This window comes from Pelodiscus sinensis, unplaced genomic scaffold, assembly GCF_049634645.1.
Source record: "Pelodiscus sinensis isolate JC-2024 unplaced genomic scaffold, ASM4963464v1 ctg115, whole genome shotgun sequence".
NCBI classification, from domain to species: Eukaryota; Metazoa; Chordata; order Testudines; family Trionychidae; genus Pelodiscus; species Pelodiscus sinensis.
Window position 1 is genome coordinate 201,066 of NW_027465943.1, and position 15,657 is coordinate 216,722.

Genomic DNA, 15,657 nt, shown 5'->3' on the forward strand with positions numbered 1-15,657 from the left:
TCTGTGTCTGGGAGAAGGGGTGTGAACAAAGGGGGGGGCTGCCTGGGGGGAGGGGTGTGTGTCTGTGTCTGGGAGAAGGGGTGTGAACAAAGGGGGGCTGCCTGGGGGAAGGGGGGTGTGTCTGTGTCTGGGAGAAGGGGTGTGAACAAAGGGGGGCTGCCTGGGGGAAGGGGGGTGTGTCTGTGTCTGGGAGAAGGGGTGTGAACAAAGGGGGGGGCTGCCTGGGGGGAGGGGGGTGTGTCTGTGTCTGGGAGAAGGGGTGTGAACAAAGGGGGGGCTGCCTGGGGGGAGGGGGGTGTCTGTCTGGGAGAAGGGGCAGTGTGAGCGGCGGGAGGGAAGCTAACACCAGGAGGGGGGGGTTCAGGGGCCTGTGAACCCCTCCCCCCAGGGGAACTAGGGCCGTCGGGCCGTCCTCCTGTGCCTGCACTGAGCCTACGCCGGGCTGTGTCTCCGAGAAGCAATAACCCCGCCCTGCTCTACTGGCTGCAGATGGGGGTGCAGGGTGGGGGGTCCCCGATGGGCTGTCACAGTGTCACAAGGAGGAGGGAGGAAAATTGTTCTTGGCCTCTGAGGACAGGACAAGCAGCAATGGGCTTAAACTGCAGCAAGGGAGGTTTAGGTTGGACATGAGGAAAAGCGTCCTGCCTGTCAGGGTGTCAAACACTGGAATAAATTGCCCAGGGGGGTTGTGGAGTCTCCATCTCTGGAGATATTTAGGAGCAGGTTGGACACACACCGGGCAGGATGCTGGGTCCTGCCGTGGGGGCCGGGGACTGGACTCGGTGCCTCTCAAGGGCCCTGCCAGTCCCCATGTTCTGTGACTGAGGCTGGGGCTGGATCGGGGCCAGCTCTCGTGTGGGAAGCCCCCACCCCCAGGAGGCCGACCCGGGTCCCGTGTCTCGCTGGCTGAGGGACGCTGCAGACGCCGGGTTTCGGTTCCTCCCCCGGGCAGGGTCCAGCACTCGGGGAAGCGAAAGGGGGAAGCGGTGGGTCGGCGGCTCGGAGGGGAAGCGGCCCTGGCGGGGCGGTTCCCTGGACCAGGCCAGTGGGGAGGGAGAAGGGCCCCACGTCACCCGTCTCCGGGGCAAGGGGAGCGCAGAGCCCAGGGCAGCGGGGCCGGGCGGCTGCTCCCTGCAGGCAAACAGCCAGTGCCCGGGCCAACCCTGCTCCCAGCCAGCACCCCGGCACGTCCCTGGCCTGCACCAGGCACCCGCACAGCCCTGGGCACCCGCTGGTGGGTGCTCGCCCCGAGGTCGGAGCACACTGGCCCCGCGAGGCGCCCGGGGACACTGCTCTGCGGAGCCTGGCCAGGCGCTCGCACACGGGTGGTGGGTGTGACGCTGAGCACGGCCCGGGCGGGCACTGACCCGTCCCTGCCTGTGGGGGGGGGCCCACGGACCGGTAACGCCGCGGGGACACGGCTCCGTGCTGCCCAGTGACCCCAGGGGCCGGCAGCCGCCCCGCCTAGCGAGGGCCCCGACGGGCTAGGTGGTCATGTGACCAGCTCCAGTCTGGGGGGGGCATCACTCCGGAGGACAGTTGGATTCCCCCTGTGACGCAGTGGGGGGGGCTGTACTCTCTGGGGGGGGCTGTCCACTCGTGTGGCCCTGGGCTCACGCTGGCCGGGCCGTCACTGGTGGCTGTGGGTTGGGGGGTGACCCCTACTGGCCGGTGTCTGTAGCACTGCCCAGCAGGGCCGGGGGGGGGGGGGGGGGGGGGAGATGCCCTGAGCACAAGCAGGTAGGAAATGGCCCAGCGTCTTCTCACCTGGCCAGGGGAAGGGGTGTGACGGAGGCGGGGGGGGGGGGGGGCTGCCTGGGGGGAGGGGTGCTCGGTGGTTTGGAGATGGGCTGGCTGCGCAGACATGGAGAGAAGGGACTAAACCGGGCACTGGGGGACCAGGCGCCTGTGGACCCGCCCCAAGGGGGCTGAGGCTGCCGGCCCCTCACTCCGATGTCCCCATTTAACCCGGGCCGGGCTGTATCTCGGAGAAGCAAGAAACCCCCCTGCAATAAACCCCCCTGTTCTACTCGCTGGTGGAGTCACATCTGGCTGCTCCAGGGGTGCAGGATCAGGGGGTACCTGACGCACCGTCACAGTGGCATTGGGGTGGGATGCCCTGCACCCCGTGGATGGAGCCTCCAGCAGCGAGTGCCAAGGCGCAGTAGAAGCAAGGGGCTTAGAGCCAGGCGGGCTGGAGCCAGAGCGAAGGGATTCCTGGGAGTCGTGGGGTGTTGGTCAGTGAGTCTGCACCCCGGGGATTGGCGGGCCGATGGCCTACGCCCGAGTCCTGAAGGCAGAGCTGGTGGGGCTGTGCAGAGGGGCCTGCCCGTGGGGAAAGCGAGCAAGGCCCAGCTGATTGCCCGGCTGGAAGAGAATGACCCGTCCAGGGACCTGGATCCTGTCCCAGCAGGGAGCAGCCAGACCCCCCTGGGGGCATCTCAGGCTCTCAGACCGGACGGAGGGCTGGACGTGGTGCCCACCAGGCCATGCTCTGCCAGCAGTGGTTCATCCAGGGCGGGGTCCAGCCTGGCAGAGCTACGGCAGCTGGAGATCGAGCTGCGGCTAAAGGAACTGGAGTCACAAGAGAAAGAGCAGCAAGACCCTTGGGAGGAGCGCCAGGACCGAGCGAGGCAGCGGCAGCATGAGCTGGCCATGGTGGAACGGAGAAGCCGAGGGGTCCCGGCTGCAGTGAGGACCCCAGGGGGCCCGGGGCAGCCAGACGCTTGGAGCAGCTCATGTTGGCCCCGTGTAAGGACGTGGGGGACATGGACGGGTTCCTCAGCGCCTTCGAGCGGGCCTGTGAGCTGCACCGGATCCCCCCGGCGGACCGGCTCCGGCACCTCACCCCCTTGCTGGGTCAGGAGGCCGCAGGGGGCTCAGCCAGCTGGAGGACCTGAAGCCGGGCGACTACGAACGGTTCAAACAGGCCCTGCTGCACAGGTTCGGGCTGACCCCCGAGATGTACAGGAAGAAGTTCCGGGGGGCGCAGAAGGGGCCAGGGGAGACCTATGTGGACCTGGCCTCCCGCCTGGCGCAATCCTGCCGCAAGTGGGTGTCTGGAGTCGGAGCCCAGACCGCAGAGGTGCTGCTCAAGCTGTTCATGATGGAGCAGCTCTATGAAGCGTGCCCACCCAAACTGAGGCTGTGGCTCAAGGACCGGAGACCAGAGAACCCCCAGGAGGCCGGGAGGCTGGCGGACGAGTTCACGGAGAGCCGGTCCGGGTGTGAACGGGAGTCCCGGAGAGAGAGGGAACCGCGCAGAGACCGGATCTCGGCTGAGCAATGGAGAGAGGCACCGACGGGGCGAGCCCCAGAGACAAGGACCAGCCACCTGCGCCCCAGAGAACCGGCCAGGGTCTGGGCAGAGCCAGCCCAAAGGGACCCGCAGGACCTGACCTGCCATCGCTGCGGGCAAAGGGGCCACAAACGGGCTCAGTGCACCAGGCACCAGGACAGGCCCCACAACTGGAGACCTCCCGGGGTAACTGGGTGGGGCTGGAAGAGGAGCAGCTGCCCCACAGTCAGGGGCCGGCAGGCAAACCAAAGTGGGGGGGGGGGGGCTCAGCTCAAAGGGGTAGGAAGCCGCTCAAGCCAACTCCCCCCGAAGATCTGACCCTCGGGAGGCCGGCTGACCCGGCTGCGGCTGCTCCAACACATCCACTAGCCGGGGGTATCTGTGGCTGTGCAGCGGTACTGCCGGTCCTGCGACTCCTGCCTGGGGCGGAGGGGGGGGGGGGGGGAAGGCCCAAGGTGGGGGAAGCTGCCTGGGGGCCCTGCCCCATAGAGAGGAGCGGCTCAGGAAGGGGGCGATGGATCTAGTGGGACCCTTCAGCAGGGTGATCTGTTGGGGGGGGGGGCGTGCACTCTGCTCCCTAGGCTTGGGCGGTGGGTGACCCCTACTGGCCGGTGTCTGCAAGCACGGCCCAGCGGGGCATTGCCCTGAGCTCCAGCAGGTACACAGTGGGGGGCCGGGGCTTCTCCCCTGAACAAGGGAGGGGGTGGCTGTGGGGGGGTTGGTGGTTTGGGAGAAGGGCCGTCTGGGCTGGACACGCCTGGACAGAACAGCCTGAGGGGAGTGCGGGGGGTTCAGAGCCTGTGCAGCCCTTCCAGCCCCGGCTCCTATGTCCACGTCCCGTCCGTGCTGGGCTGTCTGGAGGAGCAATAGACCCCCCTGTTCTACCGGCCGGGGGAGTCTCATCTCGCTGCCGATGGGGTGCGGGATCGGGGGGCCCTATGCACCATCACACCCGGACAGGGAGCAATTGCATCCTGGTGGGGGTGGATTTCACCACCCGCTACCCCAGGACGTGGCCCTGCCCTCTATCCAGGCAGACACGGTGGCAGACGCTGCTGGCCCTGTTCAGCAGGGGGGTTCCCCCAGGAGTCCTCACGGACCAGGGACCCCGCTTCATGTCGGCCCCGCTCCGGTGCTTGTGGGAGACGCACGGGGCCCGGCTCACCTGGACCCCAGCGTAGGGCGCCCGGCCCAGCGGGCTGGTGGGAGGTTCCAGGGGACCCTGAAGCAGATGCTGGAGACCTTTATGCACCAGCACCCACAGGACTGGGGCCAGTACCTGTCCCCCTGCTGTCTGCACCGGGAGGTGCCCCAGGAGTCCACAGGGTTCTCCCCATTCGAGCTGTTATATGGGAGGCGAGTGAGGGGACCCTGGACCTGCTGCGGGATGAGTGGGAGGGGGAGGCCTCCCCCGAGGAGGAGCCGGTGGTCAATACGTCCTGGTTTTCCAGGACAGACTCACTGAGCTCATGGGTGGTGCTGGTCCCCAAGAAGGACGGGTCGATCCGGTTCTGCGTGGACTACCGGAAGCTCAACGCCATCACGGTGTCTGACGCCTGCCCGATGCCAAGGCCCGACAAGCTCCTGGACAAGCTGGGGGGAGCTCGCTATCTCACCACCCTGGACCTCACCAAGGGCTACTGGCAGGTGCCGCTAGACCAGGAGGCCAGACTGAAATCGGCTTTCATCACGCCACTGGGGCTCTGAGTTCCTGGTCCTGCCCTTTGGCCTCAAAGGGGCGCCGGCCACCTTCCAGCGCCTGGTGGACCAGCTGCTGAGGGGAATGGAGAACTGTGCCCTAGCGTACATCGATGACATCTGCGTCTTCAGCCAGTCCTGGGAGGACCACGTGGCCCAGGTCAGCCAGGTACTGGATCGGCTGAGGGAGGCTGGGCTGACTGTAAAGGCTGGGAAGTGCAAGGTTGGAATGGCCGAAGTGTCCTACCTGGGCCGTAAGTTGGGGAGCGGCTGCTTGAAGCCAGAGCCGGCCAAAGTGGAGGCCATCCGGGACTGGCCTGTGCCCCAGACCAAGAAGCAGGTCCAGGCTTTCATTGGGATGGCGGGGTACTACCGGAGGTTTGTGCCCAACTTCAGCTCCATCGCTGCCCCGATCACAGAGCTGTGCAGGAAGGGGAGGCCCGACAGGGTGGTCTGGACGGAGCAGTGCCAGAGGGCTCTCTGTGCACTGAAGGGAGCCCTGGCCAAAGCCCCAGTGCTGGTAAACCCAGACTTCGACAAGCCCTTTATCGTGTTTACGGACGCCTCGGACACTGGGCTGGGGGCGGTGCTGATGCAGGTGGACGAGAAAGGGGAACGTCACCCCATCGTGTACCTGAGCAGGAAGCTGCTGCCCCGGGAGCGGAGCTACGCGACCGTAGAGAGGGACGCCTGGCCATGGTGTGGGCCCTGCAAAAGCTGCAGCCGTACCTGTCTGGCCGGCGTTTCACGGTGACACCGACCACTGCCCCCTGACCTGGCTGCACCAGATGAAAGGGACGAACGCCAAGCTGCTGCGGTGGAGCCTGCTCCTGCAGGACTACGACATGGAAGTGATCCACGTCAAGGGGAGGCCAACATCATCGCCGATGCGCTGTCCCGTGGGGGGGCCTGAACCTCCCCAGGCCACGGACGCAGCGGCCCTGCTCAGCTCGCTCTCAGGGCGGGGGGAGAGGTGACGTTGTTGGGGGGGGGGGGGGGGCTGTCCACCTTGGGCTGGGCTGTCCGCTCTTGTGGCCCTGGGTGTATTCTGGTTGGGCTGAGGGTGACCCCTGCTGGCCGGTGTCTGTAAGCGCTGCCCAAGGGGTGGGGGAAGTTCACCCCGAGCAGAAGCAGGGAGGCCATGGCCGGCGGAGAATTCCCACCTGGCCAGGGGAAGGGGTGTGACAAAGGGGGGCTGCCAGGGGGAGGGGTGCTCGGTGGTTTGGAGATGGGCAGGCTGGGCTGGGGACACATGGCGAGAAGGGACTAAACCGGGCACTGGGGGACCAGACACTCGTGTGTCCCTGCCCCAAAGGGTCTGAGGCTGCCGGCCCCTCACTCCAATGTCCACATGGAACCCGGGCCAGGCTGGATCTCTGAGAAGCAAGAAACCCCCCATGCTACTGGCTCTCCCACGGCCGGGTCCTCTCTCGGAGGGCGGAGGGCGGCCCAGTGTTGCCTGGGAGGAAGTCCCGGCTCACCGACAGGAGCCCATAGATCCATTGCAAGCCACGGCCAGCTCCGCCACAGCCCTCCCCGTCCACACAGCCGCCCTGCAGCCCACGCACACACCCTGCCTCCGTCGGCCCACGAGCGAGCGCACGGGTGGGAAGTGCCTTGCTCCCTCTCGGGACACTGAGTTCCTCCCACGCACCCTGCTCCCCCGCGCGGAGCAGCCGCCAGAAGAACAAGGAGCCCCTCCGTGCCGGACCCCTTCATCCGTCGCAGGGAACGGGCAGGCGGAGGCCGGGGGCGGGAAGTGACCCGGCGATTCCGGGCGGCCCGTTCCGTGGCGCTGCTGGCGGAACACGGCCACGGAAAGGACTCCCAGCTCCAGGCGCGTGGCTGACGTGCCTGGAGACAGGACACACCCACAGGCCTTGGTCTCCAAGGCCAGTGAACACCCCGCATGGTGCCCCAAGCCGCACTTGACATGGCTGTGGCAGCACGTCCGTAGTCACAGCGGTCGTCATGCGTCGCGCTTCCTGGCTCTCGCCTTCCTCCGCCCGGGGAAAGCCGCCCGGCGACGGAGGATCGGCCGTTTGAGGGCACCAGCTCTGTGGACACCTCCGCTCCATGAAGGACTCTCGGGCAGCCCGGAGGTCCTCGGGCGAACGGACACCTCGCCAAAGGAAACACGGCGCAGGTCTCCGCCGCGCCGACGCCAGCGCTGCCCCTCACTCACACCAAGCGCAGCACCGGAACATGGGACTCGTAACCCCCCCACCGCCGGGGTGAGCCAGCCCCCGGGAAGCCAATTGGTCTCCAGTGCTCTCGATGCTTCAATCGACTCTCTCCAGCGCTTCCAGTGACCAGCCGCCCTTCCCCGTCTGCCTACGACCAGGCTGCGTAACTGGGACCTCCAGACCGCTGGGCCCTGGAGATCATCCAATCGGGATGCACCGTCCCATTCACATCCCCCCAACCCCCACCCCCGTCCCTCTTCAGGGACCCCTCTCACGGGCCAGTCAGAGGAGCAAGGCCTCTTCCACCTGGCTACTCGCTGGTTCCCTCGTGAGGAGCTAGTGAGCTCAGAACCGGTGCACACGACCCTCCTGCACAGCCGGACACTGACCCCACGCACTGCACTGCCCACCTCCAGAGATAGAGGAGGTTTGCTGCTTGGTGCCTCCCCAGCCTCGGCACCTCCTCACTCCATCCTCAGTTATTGACTGGAACTTAGATCCACCGGCCGCTCGACCCACGCCGGCCAGGGCCACTCGCGGCCGTGCCTCACCGAGGGAGGTAAGGCCACACTCCGTATTTCCATGTGCAGTTGCCGAAGGATTTCTGAAGGGCGTCCAGGCCTTGCACCCGATATCAGACCCCACCACATCCCTGGGATCGACATCTTGTCCTCAATGCGCTCGTGCATGGTCCCTTCAGCCACGTGCCCGCTCTCGCACCAATCCGTGAAAACAGCCTTCTTGGGCGCAATGGCCTGTGCCAGAAGGCGGGGGAGGGGAGAGCTCAGCGCTCCACAGACCTGCACCTCTCGAGATCAAGCCGTGCTTCACACCCCCCTAAACTTCTACCCAACGCGCGTTCTCCTTTCCATCTCAGCGAACCCAATCCCTTCCCGGCATTCTTCCCGAAGCCACGCGCCATCCACGCCGAGATGATCTGAACCAGGGTTTCTCACCCTCTTTATAAAATATATATACGTATACCACCCCCAGTCACTGCAGTTTTCAGACACACACAATCTTTTTCTACCATTCCAACACATTTGTTTAAACACCCCAATCTTAGCCAGGCAGGCAATGGCATTTTGGGGTGTAAAAAGGACAAAAACACTAAAGCGCTTTGAAAGGTCAAACAAACATTCCATTTTCTCCAGACGCCAGTGGTGCTGACGCCCCCCCAGACTTCTCTCGGGCACCCCGAGGTCCGCGTCCCACTGGCTGGTCTAAACAGGGAGCTGATAGATACACTTGGGCGACCAGCTCTAACAAGCCCAGTCTCCTGCCTCCATCAGGGCGCTTTCTACACCGTCCGTGTCCAGGCCTGCACCCTTCCGATGTCGACACGAGCAAGGCAGCCCCGTGGGCGCCACTTCTCAGTTGGCACGGCCCTCTGCCCGCTGACCGGACACTGCGGTGAGTGACAGGAGACTGGGCAGAGCTGTTTCGTCCGCAGCCTTCCAGCCTGACCCGGCCCCTGCCCTCCGGAGGGACGCTGCTTACGGCCACCTGAGTGGAGCACCCCAGGTCATCCCTCGAAGGAGACGAGGTCGCTCACCTGTGCAGCAGCTGCTGTTCTTCCAGATGGGTGTCCCTGTGGGTGCGGCCCCCCCCCCCCCGCCTCCCTCCACTTCGGATGTGAGACTTGTCCATGGTGGAGAAGGAACTGAGGGCCGTGCGTGTGCTCTTTAGACTCTGGCCGCTCGTGAGGCAGGCAAAGCCCGTGCATGGCCAGTGGGAGGTGGGTGGGGAACTGGAATCGATGACTCTCGAGGTCCCTTCCAGCTCTGTGATTCTGTGCCCTCCTTTTGTCACCCCGGCCTGCCCTGCCCCCTTTCCAGGTGGGGCTGGGGTGCGGGTGATGCACAGCGCTTGTCTGAGGCAGGTTCCAGGCTCTGCCCAGTTGTTACCAATGTACGAACACCCTCCGTGTCCGGCCCCAGCACCAGAGCTCCTGGCCCCGGGCTGGACAGCTTCTTACGGCCGTCCCGGTGCCCGTGTGGCATTGCTGTGGATGGTGTCTAGGAAAGGGGGTGAGTGAGGGGGCGGACAAAGCCAGACCTCCCCGCTGGAGGCCCTTCAGCACCCTGGCCAGCAGCAGGAGCAGTGGAGAGGTCCTCCGAGCAGGGCAGAGGGGCAGCCTTCACAGCAGCCAATCAGGATGCGACAGGCTGCTATATAAGGAGCTGATAGGTCAGGTGTGTCAGTTCCCTCCTGGAGCTCCACCCAGGCAGACCTGTGGGCTGAGTGGGGAACCTTGGACAGCTCCAGTGGGCGCTGGGCGGAGCTAGACCCTGGGGCTGAGGGGTAGCAGGAGACAGCTCTGCGGGGCCCCGGACAAGGGGAATTCAGCAACAAGGCCCGAGAGAAGGGCAGGTGAAACGGCGACCCGGGGACGTGGCCCAGGGATGTGGTGACAATTATGGACTTTGAAACTTGGCAGGTAGCCCAGGGGATGGGCAGGCCTGGGTCCCTCTACCCACTTGCACACTCGCGGGGGGGGGGGTTAAAAGGAGAGGCCTGGACCTCGGCCACGGACTGGACACGGATCGCCTGGAGGCAGGTGAGTGAATGTGGCAAGAGCCCCCCTTCAGCCACCCCATCAACACGGGGCGAGCCTGTTCCAGGGGTTCTACCCCGTTAGGCAGAAGGGATCCCTCAGCCCTGCAGCCGTGTCCAGACAGCCGCGGAGCAGGAGCACAAGGGCCAAGGAACAGGCTTGGGAAAAGACGACACCCAGAGGGGAGAGGTGCAGCGAAAGGCGGATACGCCCAGAGCACGAGGTGGATGTGGGGGTGCAAATACAGATCATGGATATTAAAGATCCTGACGCACAAAGTGAAATTCCCAAGGGAAAGGAAGCGTCTGAACACTGGCTACTGGGGAGAATCAGTGTCAATGGGAGCGTCTCGCACGCCCAGCTGAATGCACCAGGACACTGGGCGCCGCTGGAAGGTAGAAGAGGGCGTCTTGGTAGCAGCTCCCGTCTCGGTAAGGGGCAGGACAGGGGAGGCCCCGGAGGTGCAGCTGCCCTAAGACGATCTCAGTGCGAACGCCCGAAGGCTGGTGGAGTCCCTGTGGCAGCCGGGGGGGGGGGCCGAACGAGACTCCCACGCTGGGCGTTACACGGGTCGGGGTAAGACGGGATTAGCCATTGGCCTGGCCCCACCCAGAGATCCGGCCTCAACCACGGGAAGTGGAAACCCACCCGGCACCCCCCTCGGAACCAGAAACGGGGCAGCAGATATTCCCCGGAGATGGTCCATTGGGCCAGCGCACGGCGAAAGGGCTTATTGCTAGCAGGGACGGGGGTCAGTGCAAGGCAGCGTGACCCTGGCGTTAGCCGGGACGCAGGCCCAGGAGTGAGGCAGCAATGGGTCGGTCACATAACCCAGGGATGGTGAACCCGCTGCACAGACCGGCCAGGGTCTTTCCCCGCCGCCCGCCCCACGGGGCCCATCCCAGGGAGCCAGCCCACGAGTCCTGCCCCAGCCCTGCCCCAGGGCTCCGGCCAGGGGACGAGCTCACGGAGCTTCCCCAACCAGCACCAGGCCCCCATCACTGCCCCAGGGCTCTGGCCAGGGGACAAGCACTTCCCCCACCAGCCCCAGGGCCCCCGTCACTGCCCCAGGGGGAGCAACCGCATTCCACACTGGGAGAAACTGAGGCTCGGGAAGGCGTTTCTCATGCTAGTCTGAGGCCTTGCAGTGAGTGAGAGAGAAATGGGACTAGAACCCCCAGCCCCCCACTATAACCACTGCACACCACTGCCCCAGCTCCCCCGCTATAACCACTGCACCCCACTGCCCCAGCTCCCCCGCTATAACCACTGCACACCACTGCCCCAGCTCCCCCGCTATAACCACTGCACCCCACTGCCCCAGTGCCCCCCGCTATAACCACTGCACCCCACTGCCCCAGCTCCCCCGCTATAACCACTGCACCCCACTGCCCCAGAGCCCCCTGCTATAACCACTGCACCAGCCCCCCTGCTATAACCACTACACCCCACTGCCCCAGAGCCCTCTGCTATAACCACTGCACCCCACTGCCCCCTGCTATAACCACTGCACCCCACTGCCCCCTGCTATAACCACTGCACCCCACTGCCCCAGCGCCCCCCGCTATAACCACTGCACCCCACTGCCCCAGAGCCCCCGCTATAACCACTGCACCCCACTGCCCCAGCTCCCCCGCTATAACCACTGCACCCCACTGCCCCAGAGCCCCCTGCTATAACCACTGCACCCCACTGCCCCAGGTGTTCTGGCTCCCCCCTCCCACCCAGCTCCTGCTATAACCCAGTGCCCAGGGACGGGCTGGGCCGGGTGACTCCGGTTGCCGTGGGGACGGTGCAGACGGGACCGATGGTGAATCAGGATCCAACATTAGAAATGTCCCCAAAGCCCCTTTATTGCAGGGAGCAAGGCTGCAGGGCGAGGGCCGGGCTGGGGACACACCCAGGGCACGGGGAGGAGGGGGCGGGGGTTATACGGGGCAGCCCCCCCAAACACACAGCCCCAGTCGTCTGGGCTCAGCAGCGCTGGACCCGTGGGGGCCACACATGGGCACAATGGGGACGTCAGCTGGGCCCTGGCCCTGGAGTTCCCGCCCCTCCCCCACCCATGGGCCCGATCCTGCCCCACGGGACCCCACTGCCCTGGAATGGCCAAGTCTGGCCCAAGGCCTGTTGGGTAATGGCTGGGGAGGGGGGCGGGTTGCACCTGGGTGACTGACAGCAGCCTCTGGCCAATAGGGACTGGGCTCAGGGCCCAACCCAGCGCCCAGTGGAGATGAGAAAAACTGCCCCCGTGGGGTAACGGGGGTTGGATCAGCCCCATGGGCCCTGCCCCCGACAAGGGGTGACCCCCATTGCCAGCCCCAGGGGGCAGCAGCCCTCTCCCTGGGCAGCCCCCCAAGCCCAGCAGGGGCAGCGCGAGGGGCCGGCTCCTCGGGGAGTTCCAAAAGGGGGCTACAGCATCTGGCATCGGGGGGGGGGAGGGGTCAGGATGCAGGCACATGAGTGTAGGGGCTGTGGGTGGTTGGGGGGAGCGCCCAGGGGCTGTGGGTGGTTGGGGGGCCCAGTGGAGGGTGCTGGGTGCCCAGGGGCTGTGGGTGCTGGGGGGGAACACTGGGGGGAGGTGCCGGGTGCCCAAGGGCTGTGGGGTGCTGGGGGGGCACAGTGGGGGGGGGTGCCGGGTGCCCAGGGGCTGTGGGTGGCTGGGGGGGAACACTGGGGGGAGGTGCCGGGTGCCCAGGGGCTGTGGGTACGGCTGGCCCCCCCCCAGGCAGCGGCTACTCACAGGGGTCCCCGCGGGTTCCGGGCCGCGTTCATCTTCATGCCCTTGATGATGAGGATGGTTCCCGCGACGATGCCCACGGCCAGGCCCAGGGCACACACCAGGGTCTCTGTGGTCTCGGGCACCGGGGTGGGCACCTGGGCTTCTGCGGGGGGGAGGGACATGGAGTGAGGGGGGAACTCTTCCCAGCCTTAGTCTTCCCCCCCAGAGCTGAGACAGACCCCAGGTGCCCTGGCTCCCAGCCCCCTGCTCTAACCACTGGCCCCCACTCCCCTCCCAGCACCATGGACAGACCCCAGCTGCCTAGCTCCCAGCCCTGCCCAGCGGGTCCCCGGCCCGGCCTCACCCCAGTGCTTGGTGAAGTTCTGGGTCAGCCCCCAGTGCTGCACCCGGCAGACGTAGTAGTCGCCTGGCGGGGCAGGAAGGGCAGGTAGGAGAACTTGCGGAAGGCGTGGTCCGGGCGGGGGTAGAAGTCGGTCTCGTAGACGCCCTCGGCCACCTCCTGCCCGTTCCTCAGCCACGTCACGCTGAGTGTCCCTGCCCTGAGGTCGGATGGGAGCTGGCTGTCCTGGGAGGGGACCAAGCCCTGCCCCCATCCCTGCCCCCCAAGTCAGCCAGTCCCTGGAGATGGGGAGAGGGGGTTGGACATGGGGGGAGGGGCACTCACTCCAGCTCCAGGGTCTCCCCAGGACTGTGTGGTCTCACTGGGTCTCTCCGGGGACACAGTGCGGGGGGGGTCTCACTGGGGCTGTCCCAGAGGGGGTGGGTGGCTGGGGACACAGTGCGGGGGGGGGGGCCCTCACTGGGGCTGTCCCAGAGGGGGCGGGTGGCTGGGGACACAGTGCGGGGGGGGCCCTCACTGGGGCTGTCCCAGAGGGGGCGGGTGGCTGGGGACACAGTGCGGGGGGGGCCCTCACTGGGGCTGTCCCAGAGGGGGCGGGTGGCTGGGGACACAGTGCAGGGTAGGGGGTCTCACTGGGGACAGGATGGGCAGGGCCAGCTGGGCCATGGGGCCGCCCTGTCCCGCGCCCATCTCCTCTCCCGGCACCGGGCTGGTGTGGGGCCGGCTGCGCTGGGGGGGTGCATGTCCTACCCCCGGGGGGGGGGGACTGTTGGGGGCAGCACCCACCATTCAGCAGGCCCAATGGCAGAAACCCCTGCGCCGACCAGGCTGTTACCGGGCAGAGCCCCAGCGCCCGGCCCCGCACCGAGCGGAGGGAGAAGCAACAGGCCAATTCCAAGGCCCAACCGCTGAGGTTCGCCCACGACCCCTGATCTGTGAACGTTTGGGGAGGGCGAATTCCCGGCCAGACATGGCTGCGGGGGCCCGGTCTGCAGAGTGGGGCCACGTTATGCTTGTGAGAAGCTGTGACGGCGCATGGGGGTCCCCCCGTCCGCAGCACCATGAGGCTCTGCCAGCCAGTAGACTAGGGAGGGCGTATTGCTGCGCCGAGATGCAGGCGTAAGACGCCAGGCTGGCAGCCCCACTTCCCCTGGGGAAGGGCTAGGGGTCGCTGAATCCCCCACGCTGGTTAGTCTGCTCCCTCCACGCTCCCCCACACACCGAGGCTGGCAACACTCCTGGGCCCTTTCTGGGTGAGCTGGGCCAGAATACAGGGGTGGGCAAGAGACCCTGGCCCTGGGGTGGGGGCTGGGGTCTCTCTGGGGCAGGTTTTCCTGAGCCTCCCTCTCCCCCCCCCCCCAGTGCAGCCCCAGGCGACGGTGTACCCCTCGGGCCCCCAGCCCCACCCCCACCTGCTGGTGTGCGCCGTGACGGGCTTCTACCCCGGGCTGGTGGAGGTGACGTGGCTGAGGAACGGGCAGGAGCAGACGACCGGGGTGGTGTCCACGGAGCTGCTGCAGAACGGAGACTGGACCTTCCAGATCCTGCTCATGCTGGAGATGAGCCCCCGGCCCGGGGACGTCTACACCTGCCGGGTGCAACACATCAGCCTGCCCAGCCCCCTGGAAGTGCGCTGGGGTGAGAGCCTGGGGCAGCCAGCCCCCCACGTACAGCCCCGCCCCCTGGCCGTGGGTCAGCCAGTCACACACGTACAGCCCCGCCCCCTGGCCCCGGGTCAGCCAGCCCCACACATACAGCCCCGCCCCCTGGCCATGCACTGGGGTAAGCTCAGGCATCCAGTGGGTTCCACTCAAGGCTACAGTCTCACGTCCTGCAGCGTTTTCCCTGCTCTGACTGGCCGGGGCTGGTCCCTGCCCAGAGGGGCCCTGGGGCCCCTGGCTCTGAGCGGCCGGGGCTGGTCCCTGCCCAGAGGGGCCCTGGGGCCCCTGGCTCTGAGCGGCCGGGGCTGGCCCCTGCCCAGAGGGGCCCCGGGGCCCCTGGCTCTGACCGGCTGCCCGTCCCTGTCCCTGTCCCCCAGAGGCACAGTCGGACTCGGCCAGGAGCAAGATGCTGACGGGCGTCGGGGGCTTCGTGCTGGGGCTGATCTTCCTGGTGCCCGGACTGGTCGTCTACCTGAGGAACAAGAAAGGTGGGGGCTGTCGGGGGGGGCACCACAGGGTTTCGGGGGGAATGTTGGGGGGGGGTCAAGAGAAGTGGGGTCTGGCTGCAGCCCTCCGCAGCTCCCGGGGCTGCTCTGAGTCCGGCAGGGGCCTCCCGGCTTCTAGTCCCCTGGGGGAGGGCTGGGCCGTGGGGGTCCCCGGGCCAGGCTGGGGGGGGTCCCACTCTTCCCCCCCGGCCAAGGCCTCATGGGGGGACAATTTCCTGCCCTGGCTCTGACCGTGTCTCTCTCTTTTTCAGGGCGCCCTGTTCCCCAGCCCGCAGGTAACTCCCCCCCCCTTCAATCCGTGGGGCGGCTGCGTCTGTCCCTGGGCCCATGGCCCGGCCAGGGCTGATTTCTCCCCCTCTCCCCGCAGGGCTCCTGAGCTAGACCCAGGCCTCCGACCCCGCCCGGCAGGAGCGTCCGACCGTCCTTCTGTCTGTCCCAGCACCGCGCCCAGCCTGGAGAACGCAGAACTGGGGCCTGTCCCTTCATGTCGCCATCTGCCAGGGAGAGGAAGAAAAAGCAAAGAACCTAACTATCTAATTAACAGCAGCTATTTACAGATGAAATAGAGCGGGAACCATTAACTAACTAGAGAGACGCTCCAACGACTGTTCACAGCGGTAAGAAGGAACGGAGGTGGGGCAGTGCCGGCAGGGGTACTTACGCCCCGC

The 15,657-nt window shown here is 66.6% G+C and overlaps 1 protein-coding gene across 1 annotated transcript; it reads left to right on the top strand.

The window, feature by feature from the left end:
• The first annotated feature begins 2,768 nt into the window (after positions 1-2,768).
• LOC142825296 (HLA class II histocompatibility antigen, DR beta 4 chain-like) lies at positions 2,769-15,505 on the top strand. Its single transcript, XM_075917126.1, has 6 exons — positions 2,769-2,859; positions 9,623-9,742; positions 14,185-14,460; positions 14,861-14,971; positions 15,241-15,264; positions 15,357-15,505. Exons 1-6 carry the CDS (start codon positions 2,769-2,771, stop codon positions 15,368-15,370), a joined length of 636 nt encoding a protein of 211 aa, XP_075773241.1. The 3' UTR covers positions 15,371-15,505.
• Positions 15,506-15,657: the final 152 nt, after the last annotated feature.

Coding starts and splice junctions, on each gene's coding strand:
- LOC142825296 (XM_075917126.1), top strand. CDS start 2,769: ATGGACGGGTTCCTCAGCGCCTTCGAGCGGGCCTGTGAGCTGCACCGG. Junction 9,743..14,184: donor CACGGATCGCCTGGAGGCAG/GTGAGTGAATGT, acceptor CCCCCCCCCCAG/TGCAGCCCCAGGCGACGGTG. Junction 14,461..14,860: donor CCCCCTGGAAGTGCGCTGGG/GTGAGAGCCTGG, acceptor CCTGTCCCCCAG/AGGCACAGTCGGACTCGGCC.